The following is a 13,246-nucleotide window of genomic DNA, read 5'->3' as shown; positions in this document are numbered from 1 at the left end:
ATCTGAGGGGAATTTGTTCTGGTTTGTGAATCAATTTTGTAAGGAATTCTGTGTTTAAAGGCCCAGTTTCAGTTCTCTTGCTCTCCCCACTCAATAGCTAATGTATATTTAAGAGCTGCCTGAAGGGTTAACTCATATTTTTGTCCCTGGTAACTATAGATCACACCTCAAGGAGCTGGCTTACTTGAGCAGTTAATTTCTCTCTGGAATTTCTCTTGCTTGAATGTCCATAATACAGTGACTTCCGCAAAAAATTGATTTCCACACAAAATTCCCTGCTTGCCTTAAACCCTTCCCCACACGCCGCCGGCTGCCTGCATAAATATGTGGATTTTCCTCATGAATCATTTGTAGCATACCCAATTGCAACGGAGGGTGAAAAGGGCTGGGAAGCAACGTGACCCGACTGTTCAAGTCTTCTTTTATAAGAAAACCGCTCTTTATCGGCCAACAGAAGACCAAAGTTGGAATATCCTGCCCATCTATAGGCACACTTGGAAAACACTTATATATGATCACCCAGATGCTTCGTAAATACTAACGACATGGGGGCAGATGATGCAACAGATCTATTCCTTACGTGCCTTTGAGCACCTGTCTGGAGAAGGTGCTGACTGAGGGTGTGGCCCTTGCACTCTAGTCTAAATGTTTGAACCTTGCACTACCTGGTTGGAGTGGACAGTGAGCTAACATTTCACTGGTAATGAAATAGAGGGAGGTATATGCCCAAGCGAGACAATCACTTCCAGCCTCTAGTGCGCCTGTCTCATTGCTGGTTTACTTGTAGAGAAGGTAGTGTTTAAGAAGCCCCCATTTCCTAACCTTCAGTTCTTATATACTCATGGCCTTTCCCAGGGCGCATAGGTGAGGCAGAGACACAGCCACTCAACACTGGTTATGTGGAAGGTGGAGTTTCATATGTAATTCCATGAGGGAGCTGCCAGTTGTGTAATCGTAACTGAAAATCAACAGCTATGTTACTTCCTGCGCACCTATGAGGGCTGAAGAGATATATTGGGCGCTCGGATTTGCCAACCCAGCGACAGCAAGACTTCCTAAAGCCAAGAATCTGGATTGTATGTCTGATTTTCTAGCATGAGAGAAGAATTGAGATAGCTGATTCAATGCTAATTAGTGTTCTTTTTGGGAATGCCTTATGCTGGATTTGATTGTTTGAAAAGATCTATTGGCCTTTCATTCCTCCTGCTAAAAACACAAAGCAGCCAATGTGTCATTTACTTTACTGCCTGGAGTTAAGAGGTTGCAAATTCAAATGCCTGCAGGGACTAGGAGGGTTTCATAAATAAATGAAGCAGGAAGGGTGGGGACTATGGCAAAATAATACATAATCTAAGAGGCAGACCCTTTTCAGCTTCAGCTATCCCATAGGGAATTTGGGCTCAGTATTTCTATAAAAACAGAAAGTCTGAATTTTTGTATCAGCTCTCTTGATTTTAAAACGATGAAAACAGAATAAAACATTTTTTAAACAGTGGGTAGGCCAAGCAAAACACCTCTGTCTACACTATTAGACTCTTTAGGAAGCTAGTTTTCAATACTATCTTAAAATATATTTCATAGTGATGAATATGTTGTAGGTATTTCATTGAATTTATAAAGAATATCTCATTGTGTTCAGTTCGATCAGAATTAAGGCCCTAAATTCACATGGTCTAATGGAGAATTTAGGTTTATAAGAAGATATAAAAGATATTAAACTATTGTCAATGTAAGAAACATTCTAACCTGTGAAGAATTTTTGTGAGTTTATTTGAGCCAAACTGATGACAATTGCTGGGAAGCAGAATCTCAATGGATTGAGATAATGCTCCTGAGAATGGCAGTTTTGCACCTTATATACATTACAATCAAAAGAGGAGACGTAAGTGGGTTACATGAAATCCACTGGTGATAGATGAGGGAGGTGGGAGAAAGAAAGCAAAGCAGGGAAAACTCTGGGATTGGACTAAAAGTAAAATGATAGACACACACTTCTTTTACTTAGGTGGGTGCAGGACAATTAACAGTCAACAATTAACTCACTAACAATGAGGGGATTTGTGGTCTTCGCAGAGTGGTGCCTGTGTTTTGAGGGGGTCGAGGAAAAGGAAAATTACTTAGACATTTCAACGACTTGTTATTGTAGATGCAAAAAGATAGCAGAAAAGCTCAGTTAAGGTAAACAGGGAAAATATCAGCCTAGGACATGACTACCCACTATAAACTACTTTTTAGTTTAAAAAGTTTTCATTTCAGACCATTCTTTGTGATTGCTTTAGGTCTATGAGTTTGCAAGGCCTCCATGTGGGCCTTTCCTGAGCTGGTCAGGTTAGCACGCGGCCCCTTTTCGTCCACACTATTTAGATAGTAAATCCTATAAAGAAATATTAAGATGACTTAAGTGATCTAATCAGGATAAACATGCATTGAGGAGATCTAAGTTGTATTTGAAGTCAGCCACTGTGTCTCAGAATGCAGGCGTGGCCAATGTAATCACTGGCTTTCAGCCCATTGTCAAACCATTGATTTGTTCAAGGGGGCAGAGAGAACACTTCGAGCAGCCTAGGCTTTAAGGTGTGCCCTTGCCACTGTGTATGCTTGCATATACCGAAGAGCTTGGGTTAGGTGATGCAAATAAACTCACTGTGGACCTTTACAAGGACACTTTAACGTAAGAGGCCAGTTCTTGAGGTGGGTAAATTACAGTCTAGTTGAAATGCCTGGAGGAAGAGGAATGAGAGCATTTTTGGTTCCTGGGTCAGTGTGGGGGATGGGTGGGTAAAAGAGTAAATGAGTCCATAAAGTGTCAATATATCATGACAGGAAGTGAATGAAAAACTAGGATGAACATGTATATGAGTCTTTCCAGTAATTTTATTATTTATACATGTAGTAACTATTATTCAAATATCCTTAATTTCTCTAGGGAAACAGGGTGTGTGCTGCTGGTTTTGGCTACTTTTTTCATCTTGTGACCAACCAGACATCACAAGCTCCACTTCTCTCCTTCACTGGGAACATTGCACAGTCTTGTACAAGGTAACTTTGGGGAAATTAATCTATATTTGGGTATAAGGCTTGTGGTTTGACATTTTTTTTGGTACAACACCAACAAAGACAGTATAACTTGACATCCATGTGAGATTCGATGATGCACCAGTGGAACCATTTTGGATCATAAAAAGTTTGATGGTGAAGGGAAGGGAGAGGGAGAGGAAATTCACTTAAGAGGGCAGCAAGGCAAAATGCACCTTTTGTGGCCAGAGGAGAATTCAATAGCGAGAGCAATTAAACTTCCAGGAGGTCTGGAGAAACTGGTAATACAGAGCCCCTAGGAGGCTTGAGTGTCTGGGCTCAGGAACTGAGTGGGGAGATGAGCCTTGGAGAAGAAGGTCTTCCCTTGTTACTTTCACACGGTGAGATTAGAAGGGACTGTCCAAAGTCTTTGTTATGTAGAGGGTAATGTCATCTGCTAAGGTCAAGGACCTGGGAAAGCAGGGCAGTATAGGGAATTCGAGAAGCATGGGAAAAATACGGGCTTCAATCAGTCAGGCCCTGGTTCAAATCCTGACTTTACTCTTAGTGAATTACTTACTTATTTTTTTAGTTAGACCCCTTATGTGTAAAATGGGAACGTCTACCTTGAAAGTTGGACGTCAAAATTAAAGCTTTTGCAATGCACCTGAGAGAACACCTGGAATACAGTAGAAACTCAATAATTGATAGCTCTGAATGCCTATGATAATGATAGTATAGGAATACTGCTACAATGGAAAATGATAAGAACTAAGAACAATTGTTATGCCCTGTTGAAGTGCCAGCTGAGGCTAGGATTAGTACAGGAGTCATGGAATTATCATTACAATTAGGAAGTTTTTATCGAGCAGCTCTCCACATCCTGGGGTGTGAAGGAAGGAGGTATTCAGAACCCTGAAATGACAAGGCACTTCAGGGAGAGGAACAAAAGTTGGAGAGTACTCACTTTCCTGGCAAGGGGGTGAGTCTCGAAGGGGACTGATAGGGTATTAGGGATCATATTCTGAAGGGCTAAGAAAAGGTATCTAAATTCTTAGTAAGGGTGTGAACCTAGAGAAGGTCTGATAGGATAGAATGGGATCATGGCCATCTGCATCTTGTTCCCATCCAGGAGCAGTTCATGGAGGGTAATGGAGAAGAAAGGCTGAGGGATGGGCAATGACAGTCAGAGACAAGAGTCAAGGGTTTCATCTCCATTCATTACTTTTACCTTACTATTTTCCAGTGAGAAAAACGTAGGATGTTTGAACATAGAAACTGACTAAATTTCACTCTTTGTTTCACTTTCTAGATGTGGGCTCTTCGTATACCCTGAGTTTCAGCCACCTTGGGACAATGACACTGGCCCCACCCTGTTCCAAAACTTCTCGGTTTGGGGAAGTGCAGGCGGTGCACAGGTACGTTTCTTTAGTTTTTTATTAAAACTTTTTTTCTCATTGTGATTTATTATACATTACAATTTAAAGGAAGATGAGTTGCTGCTGAGGGGAGCATTGTAATATCATCATAGTTTTAAGGAACCAACAGCATCACAGGTGTGTGTGGAATAGTTGTTGAATGGACAAATTCCTAGTTACTAAGCCAGGGCTAGTTGACTTCCTTTATGGTGACATAAGCAGCTCTACTAGAGAACAGCAGAATTACTATAGAGATTTACAACCAAAAAAATCATAGAGGTCTTCCATTTCTCCCATACCATGTCTATTTAGAGATTAAAAATTAAAGCTGAGAAAGCAAAGGGATTTGCTCGAAGTCACATGGTAGCACAACCAGGTACAGAATCCAAACTCCAAATGTTGTGCATTTGATACCCTTATATCTTGACTAATACATGCTTCATTGATAAGAAAAAGTGCCATTCATCATTGGAACACAAAAATTCCAGCTCAAGGTGCTATTCTTACCTTTATCAATGAGCCAAATTTTCTTCTATTTTGTTGGAAAGGGAGAAAAGTTCACGTTCAATCATTTACTTTTCATTATCACAGTGATTTCTTCCAGGGAACCTTTGTATGCTCACTGTTAACAGCAATATATACAAATTATTCAGGGTCACTCTTTCGTGTTATACAGATAAAATTATGTACACTTGGTCTCTGCCACTTAGAAACCCGGAGCCTGGGATACATATATCGATGAAGAAATATGTTTACAGGGCATTCAGTAAAAAGAATAAAAACATAAAATTAAGTCACAATAAGAAAGTTAGACATTTATTTTATATATCCAACAAGAGGAAGACAATTGTGGATGAAAAAAGCCCCAAAACACATAATTAGGATAGCTAACCAGAGGATAGCCAATTGTATTTAGTATTTTGTTCTCATTTAATTTTATAACATACTTTGTTTCCCATAAGCACTAAAAATATAGGGGTGAGAATCTAGTAGAAACATTTGTTGAGTGCCCTCTTATGCAGAGAAGCAATCATGTCTTGCAGAGCCTTAAATTCTGTCTCCATGCTCTCGAATAACCTTGTTCTAGAGGAAATAACCTAATAAAACAAAACAAAACAAAAATAATAAAAGATGATCATTAAAGTCAGCCCTCTCAAGTTCTGCAACTAGAAGTGCTGAATTCATGAAAAAAAATTATTTTTAAAGATTGAACTCTTGTAAGTCCAAATAATGAGAATGTTTTGGGAACTTCACTTTTATGAGAAAAGTAAAGGAGAGTAATTAACATGATAGCAGGGAATTTAAAAAGTAACTTCCTCCAAAACAATCTGAAAAAAATAATAAAATTAGAGGATTTACACTTCCTTATTTCAAAACATACTACAAGGCAATAGTACATTTACACAGTGTGGTATGGGAGCAAAGATAGAAATATAGATCAATAGAATTGAATTGAGTCCAGAAATAAACCCATATTATGGTCAACTGACTTTTTTTAAAAGTATATCTTTATTGATTTCAGAGAGAGGAAAAGAGAGGGAGAGAGAGAGATAGAAACATCAATGATGAGAGAGTCATTGATCGGCTGCCTCCTGTACGCCCCCTGCTAGGGATCGAGCCCACAACCCGGGCATGTGCCCTGATGGGGAATCGAACCCCGATCTCCTGGATCCTAGGTCGACGCTCAACCGCTGAGCCACGCCCCGCCGGGCTGGCCAACTGACTTTTGACAAGGATGCCAAGACCATTCATTGGAGGAAATAATAGTCTTTCTAACAAATGGTGCTGGAGCAACTAGAAAGCCACATGCAAAGGGATGAAATTGGATCTTTTCCTCATACTATTTACAAAAATTAACTCGAAATCCTTTCAAAACCTAAATGTTAGGACAAAAATTATAAAACTCTTAAAAGAAAACAAAAGAGAAAGTCTTTATTATCTTGGATTAAGCCAATAACCCTTGGATATGACATGAAAAAAAAAACAAGCAACAAAAAAAAGATGGGTAAGTTTAACTTTATCAAAATTAAAAATTTTAATGTTTCAAAGGATCTCATAAAGAAGTGAAAACACAACCTACAGAACGGGAGACAATATCTGCAAATCATATATGAAAATGGCTTATATCTAGAATACACAGAGAACTCCTATAACTCAGCAATGAAAAGATCAATAATCCAATAAAAAACAAGCAAAGGATCTGATTAGATATTTTTCCAAAGAAGATTCACAAATGAACAATAAATATATGAAAATATGTTCGATGTGATGAGTTATTAGAGAGATGCAAATCAAAATCATGGGGAGATATGACTACTTTATACCCTGTAGGATGGCTAGACTCAATCTGATACTAAATACTGGCGAAGATGTAGAGAAACTGGAACCCTCATACACTGCTGGTGGGAATTTAAAATGGTCCAGCTGCTTCAGAACAGTCTGGCAGTTCCTGAAATGATTGAACATAAAGATACCATTTGAGCCCGGCTGGGAGTGGCTCAGAGGTTGAGCGTCGACCTAGGATCTAGGCGATCAGGGTTTGATTCCCGGTCAGGGCACATGCCTGGTTGTGGGCTTGATCAATGACTCTTTCATCATTGATGTTTCTCTCTCTCTCTCTCCCTCTCCTTTCCTCTCTCTGAAATCAATAAAGATATATTAAAAAAACAAACAAAACCTTTTGATCCGTCAATTTTATTCCTTGGTCTGTATCAGAGAAATAAAAAACACATATTCCCACAGAGATGTATACACAAATGTTTATAGCAGCACTATTTATAATAACCAAAAGGTAGAAGCAACCTCAATATCCATCAGCGGACAAATGGGTCAGTACAGTGTGGCACATCAAGACGATGGAATGCTCTTCAGCCATAAAATGAGTGAAGTGCCATGCTGCAACATGGGCCAACCTTGCAAACATTGTGCAAGTGAAAGAAGCCAGCACAAACACCACATACGATACAATTCCACACATATGAAAAAACCCAAACAGGAAAATCTATAGAGACAGAAAGGGGAGTAATGGCTGCTTAGGGCTAAAGGATATGGTGTTTCTTCTAGAAGTAAAAACGTTCTAAAATTGACTGTGGTGATGGTTACACATGTCTGTGAATATACTAAAACCTTTCAATGGTACACTTTAAGTAGGTGAATTGTATGGTGTGTAAATCTAAATAAAGCTCTTAGAAAAACCAAACCAAACCAAACCCGAAAACAAACAAAAAAACCCCTAACCTCTTTGGTATATACCCAAGCAAACTTTCAAATGTTCCCTCTTCCTATCTGTGGCAAATTCCCTGTTTCTTTCTATCTATCTCATTTGTAAAATGGAAATAGTAATAGTACCTAAATTATAAGTTTGTTTTGTGAGTTAGATGAGTGCCTGCATGTAAACTGTATAATAACAGCTGTAGTTATTACCTTTGTTAGTAAACAGAGTTGGATGGTGATAGAGTGAGTTGATAATAACATTCCTGGGAATGGGAACACTGAGAAGTTCCTTCATGACGTAAGAAGAACGTTGCATTTAAATTCATAAACTTTCATTATTAGATGTCTGACTGTGTCCTGGTCATTAGACATAAGTGTCATGTATGTAGATATTTAAACATAATATTCAGCGGGTAAAAATTCTACTGCGTATAAATATAAATTTATACCTATTTGATGATATTGATAGCTAATATTTTTGTATATTTTCTCATTTACTCATCTTAACTTTTGGGAGAGCATCATTATTTCCTCCTTATGTAGATAAGAAAACTCTCTGCGTTAGGGGTGAAACTCTTGCTCATGTCACAGGCTAAGGATTGCTGGATTCCAACTCAGGCAATCTGACCCTCTTGTATGTGTTAGTAAAAGTTGAGAAAATCCCCACTCCTCACCATGTCTCATAAATGCAGTGATTCTTTTAGAAGAGGGAAAGTGAGATGAGAACACATTAGTAAAGCTGTATTTATACCACAAACGGACTTTTTGCTATTGTGTGTGTGTTTCCTTTAGAAATTACCAGGTTCTCTAGTTAATGCTGAATGTTAGCTGTTTTTGAATGAGTTATTTGCCAGAACTTGACATGCCTGTAACTGGGTAACAACTGTGTCAAGATCATACCTATTTTGTTTAAATAAACCTTTGTATCTTCAAAGATCTATCATTTTAGAAAAGCTATTGGTGCATACAAAACGGGAAATGCGAGCTATTTAATTCTTGAAAACTCAAGCCCAAAGACTGATTGACAGGGAGAAGAAGCAGGATACTATGGTAAATCAAGGCTACCTTGGCTTAATTATTAGGAAACTTCCACTTTAAGATATGAAGGCAACCATGACCCTATTTAATGAATAAGAAGTGACTGTGTTAAGTCAATTGCTAGTGCTGACCTCCACCCTGGTTGTAAAGATGGTTGAATGTGGCCGAAGGAGAAGTTAGGTGTCTTTTTAAGATCACCTAGTTAGTTAGTATCAGTAATAGGTGAAAATGAAGGGTTCTGTCCCCCAAGCCAGTGGTATTCTTTCAACTCTATTAAGCTAATTTCGTTAATAATTGATCCCTGTTTGGACCTGCTAACAGGAGTAGCCATAAATATATGTTCGCATAATGTAGTTGGAGTCTGCAGTCATGCTCAGTTACTTATTTCACATTTGCAATTTTCTGACAGTATTAGTTAATATATACTACACTGAGGAAAATGTTAAGCACTGCAGAGCTTGTGTGATATGTTTTTCTCTACTAATTTTGTGTGATTTGGAAATGGCAAGTTTAATTTAGGTACGTGGAGGATTCACATTGATCCTTTTAATATATCAGTTATTTGGAGAAATGAAAAGAACAGAGGGGATGTTACTAAAGGAGACTAGTTCATGCTGACCTCATGGCAACTTTGGGATGTGTGTACAGATATTGATGGACAAAAGCTGCTTAAATATGGTATAACTTGCTATTTATACTTAATCAATAATTAAAGAAGTTACAGGAAGTCTGCAAGAAAAGCCAAGCTCAGACCTTTGACATAAACGTATGCTGTTTTTTTGTTTGTTTGTTTGTTTGTTTTGTGTGTGTGTTTTTTTTATATATAGATTTTTAGAAGTAGCAATCTTTACTTGAAAAACTTCCAAGTTTATTCATGCAGAGATTTTGGAATTGACATCTTGGAAAGTGATGCAAATACTGTAGTTACTGACAGCTTATTACTTGGTCATTTTGCCCACAAGGTAAGTACCTTATGTGGTTGTTTTAGGCTGTCCATCAAAACAGAATCATGTGTGCTGGGCTCCCTGGTGACCCAGGATATGTAATTTTAATAGCATTCTTCAGTGAATCTTGTATTTAATTGGTAAAAGTTAGAGGAACTTTTTATTTGTAACAGTGGTGATATTTATAATAAAATTCAAATATACCCAAGGATTCGATGTTATAAGTCAATAAATTTTTATTTTGTTGCAATTTAGCATTATTACCCATACCAATTAAATAATATATCTAATAATTTTAGGCTAGTTTACTCTAACCTCACAATAATTATAGAATAGCATGATTCCATGTTGTCTCTCTGCATTGTGGTTTGCCAAGTTTCTGCAGCGACATTTTGTTCATAGGGTCCTTACTCTACTTAGGGTGCCCCCCCAAAAAATAGGTAATATAAATTTACATTGTTTACTACAGTATGCTATGACTTATGTGATTCCCTAATACTTCCTTAAGTGTGGTGTTAAAGTACAAAATTCATCCGAGTAAGTTTGAAGAGCTAATTGGCTTTACTAAGTGATTCATGAATAGGGAAGCATCCCATCTAAAGCTCTGAGGGGTTGTACAAAACAGAAGGCTTTTAGAAGCTAAAGAGTGTGGCAGGGGAGTTCTTTTTTTTGTTCCTTTATTTAATTTATTTATTTTTCCTCATCACCATTTATTACACTCCCTTCCACCTCCATCCCTCTCCTCCTTTCCTACAATCCCCACACTGTTGCCCTCGTCCACTAGGTCTTTGTCTTTTGTTTCCTCTCAACCTTTTCACCTCTCTAGCTGTTTGCCTGCTCAGGGACACTCTTAGCAAATGAAAAGAAAGGATTATTTTTAGACCAGGTCATTTTGGGGGAGGGAAGGGCAGGGGTTTCATCAAGCAGATTTTACCTTACCAGTGTTGGTCAGGAAATTTCGGACTGATTGGTTTAATATTCCATTCCTGGGAGAGGCAGAAACTGCAGTTAGGTTAGTTATGAAGTTTTGGTTTGGTGACTTGCTTAAGCAAAAATGACTCCATTTTGGCCTGTTGCCTCTTTTTTTAACTGTGGGTTTCTACATGATAAACATCAGACTACAGATGACTTCTGTGCCACTGCAAGGCCAGGTTCCCAGACTCTAGATGAGGCAAAGAGGACCTCCCAGAAGAGAAGTACCTCTTCTCCTCCAGGGAAGCCCATGGTTGCCATTGATCTCAGTAGGCTTCAGACATATAACGGGTCCCCTCAGTTCTTGTTTTGAAAGAGGGACATGCATATTATTAACACACTGTCATAATACTCATAGATGGAAGAAAACGACAGTATTTCTGAGAACCAAGGAAAGAGCATTCTGTTTAGTTTGTTGCTGAATGCTTTGGCAAATTGAAATTTAAATGATAATTATTTACTGTTGTATTTCTCTTGGAGATTATTTCATAGCTCTAGATATAAACACTAAGATTAAAAAATTCCTTTGGTTACTAAGCTACATTTTCCTATGTTTAATTCTCAGACTTACTTAGTTAAATCTCTTTTGAACCATCCTTTCCAGGAGGGACATATGTACCAGTTTTTCATTTTCTCTGAAGGGATTACTACCTTGAGAGATGATTCTTCTAAGACTACACAGTTTCCAAGAGAGGATGAGACCCAGATTTAGATTCTGTGATACTGTAGACTAAAGGCCCTTAAATTTCTCTGGAATAACCTTCGAGGAGATGCTAAAAACAAAATGCCCATCAAACTGAGTAACTGTCTTGGTAAATTAATGTCACACCATCTTAATTGATGCCAAATAGACATCGTAATTAATAGGAGAGTGACATAAATTAAGATATAAATTTTGACAAAAGGGTGGTTATTGTGAGATAATAAAAAAATAATCACAGCCCTGGGATGGGATTCACCAGGAATGCAATGCAGCTAAGGGCCTCCTTAGCCTCTTAACAAGCAAGTGCAGGAGAAAAGGCCCTGGATGGAAAATGTCAAACAGTTTGTTCTAGGGGAGATCTAGATCCTGGTTAGGCATCCAAATAAAAAAAACATGTGATTTCACAGCTAAATATTACCTAAGAGTTAGTCTAGTTAGAAGTCCTGAATTTACAGGTGAAGAAATGGAGGCTTTAGGAAGTCAAATGGTGGCCCACGATCCATGCCTAGTAGTGTGGAGGTGGGACCACCTGGATATCCTCCCACTCCTGGCCAAATATTTTCTCATTTACACATGGAGAATAGCTTTGGCAATGAGCTTTTATGAGTACCTATTCCAGTATTTCCTGATGTGTTTTCAATGGAAGGCTAGCCTCAAGAGAGGGTTTAGGAAAAGGAAAATCTTAGGTTAATTCCATTTAGGATATGCTGTTTATCACAGCTCCCATCCCCCGAAATTCACATCCCATTTTAACACATTAAAGGCTCTGCAGAGTCCTAGGGTGAAAAACAAACAAGCAAAATATCTCTGAATCTTTACTTAACACAGGGTTGCTTAGGGGTATTTGGGAAACTTTTTATTCACATAAGAAACTGTGTGAGTTGTTAAAAAACACACAAACACACACCTGAACTCTGTGGTTGTGGAACTGATTTTAGCTTCCATGTTTTGTGTCTGCTATTTCTTTAGGTATTAAGATTCTCAGAGAATTTGGCTTCTTATCATTCTTAGACTTTCCACCCACATATAATTGGTGGCACACAATGATCAGTGAGTCATATTCTAAAACAAACACTGGTTTCTGGAAGACCATGTTATTGGAAAGGATTTTTTTTTTTTTTTAATGTCTTTATTGATTTCAGAGAGAGGAAGGGAGAGGGAGAGAGAAAGAGAGAAACATCAATGATGAGAGAGTCATTGATCGGCTGCCTCCTGCATGCCCCTGACTAGGGGATCGAGCTTGCAACCCGGGCATGTGCCCTGACCGGGAATCGAACCCCGAGCGCCTGGATCCTGGGTCAATACTCAACAGCTGAGCCACACCCGGCCGGGCTGGAAAGGATTTTTTACCTCTAACTAGCATATTTGTATATATGTTGGTACACTGACATCCAATGTTACCTTTATATTGAGATGGGTAGAATGATTTCCAGTGAGGATGTCTTTAATATACAAGACAAAGAGGTGCACTTTACTGTGACTATCCTGTCCATCCTAGTTTGGTCGTGCAGTTTGCTTAGCCTGGTTGTCCAAAGCATTTATCCAACTAGCATTCTCTTTCAGACTCTCCATGTTCTGCTCTGGATGTAAATTATGCTCACCCTCCTTAGGAAGTGTCTGTAGGATGTTTGCCTTTTGGTCGTTATTGTAATTAATTTGAGCAGATGATACTACTTTAAAAAATATATTATTCAGACAGATGCTGATGGGTTTAGTTCATTTTTCCTCCTATTTCTCTAGGGGTTCCTTCCCATTTTCACTGATGGATTTGTCTTCCTCAATTTAGACCTTTCATATTTTTTTTTGTTTCTCTAAATTCTGTTCTAGGGCCCCTTCTCTTCTCAATATACTTGCTCTCCCTGGGAGAAATCTCATTTTCTCTAGTGGTTTCAATTACCATCCACGCGCTGATGTCTCCATATATTTGCATTTATTTCTACCAT

General features: G+C 38.4%; 1 protein-coding gene across 1 annotated transcript in view; it reads left to right on the top strand.

Moving 5' to 3' along the window:
- PKHD1 (PKHD1 ciliary IPT domain containing fibrocystin/polyductin) overlaps positions 1-13,246 on the top strand; it is a 386,375-nt gene that overhangs the window by 165,865 nt on the left and 207,264 nt on the right. Inside the window, exons 44-46 of the mRNA XM_081141333.1 lie at positions 2,927-3,039; positions 4,328-4,433; positions 9,512-9,646. Of these exons, the coding sequence (XP_080997459.1) occupies positions 2,927-3,039; positions 4,328-4,433; positions 9,512-9,646 (354 nt within the window). The remainder of the gene's footprint in view (positions 1-2,926; positions 3,040-4,327; positions 4,434-9,511; positions 9,647-13,246) is intronic.

This window comes from Miniopterus schreibersii (assembly GCF_964146895.1).
Source record: "Miniopterus schreibersii genome assembly, chromosome: 6".
NCBI lineage: Eukaryota > Metazoa > Chordata > Mammalia > Chiroptera > Miniopteridae > Miniopterus > Miniopterus schreibersii.
The sequence above is the reverse complement of the archived record's forward strand: the minus strand, read 5'-3'. Positions and strand labels throughout refer to the sequence as shown.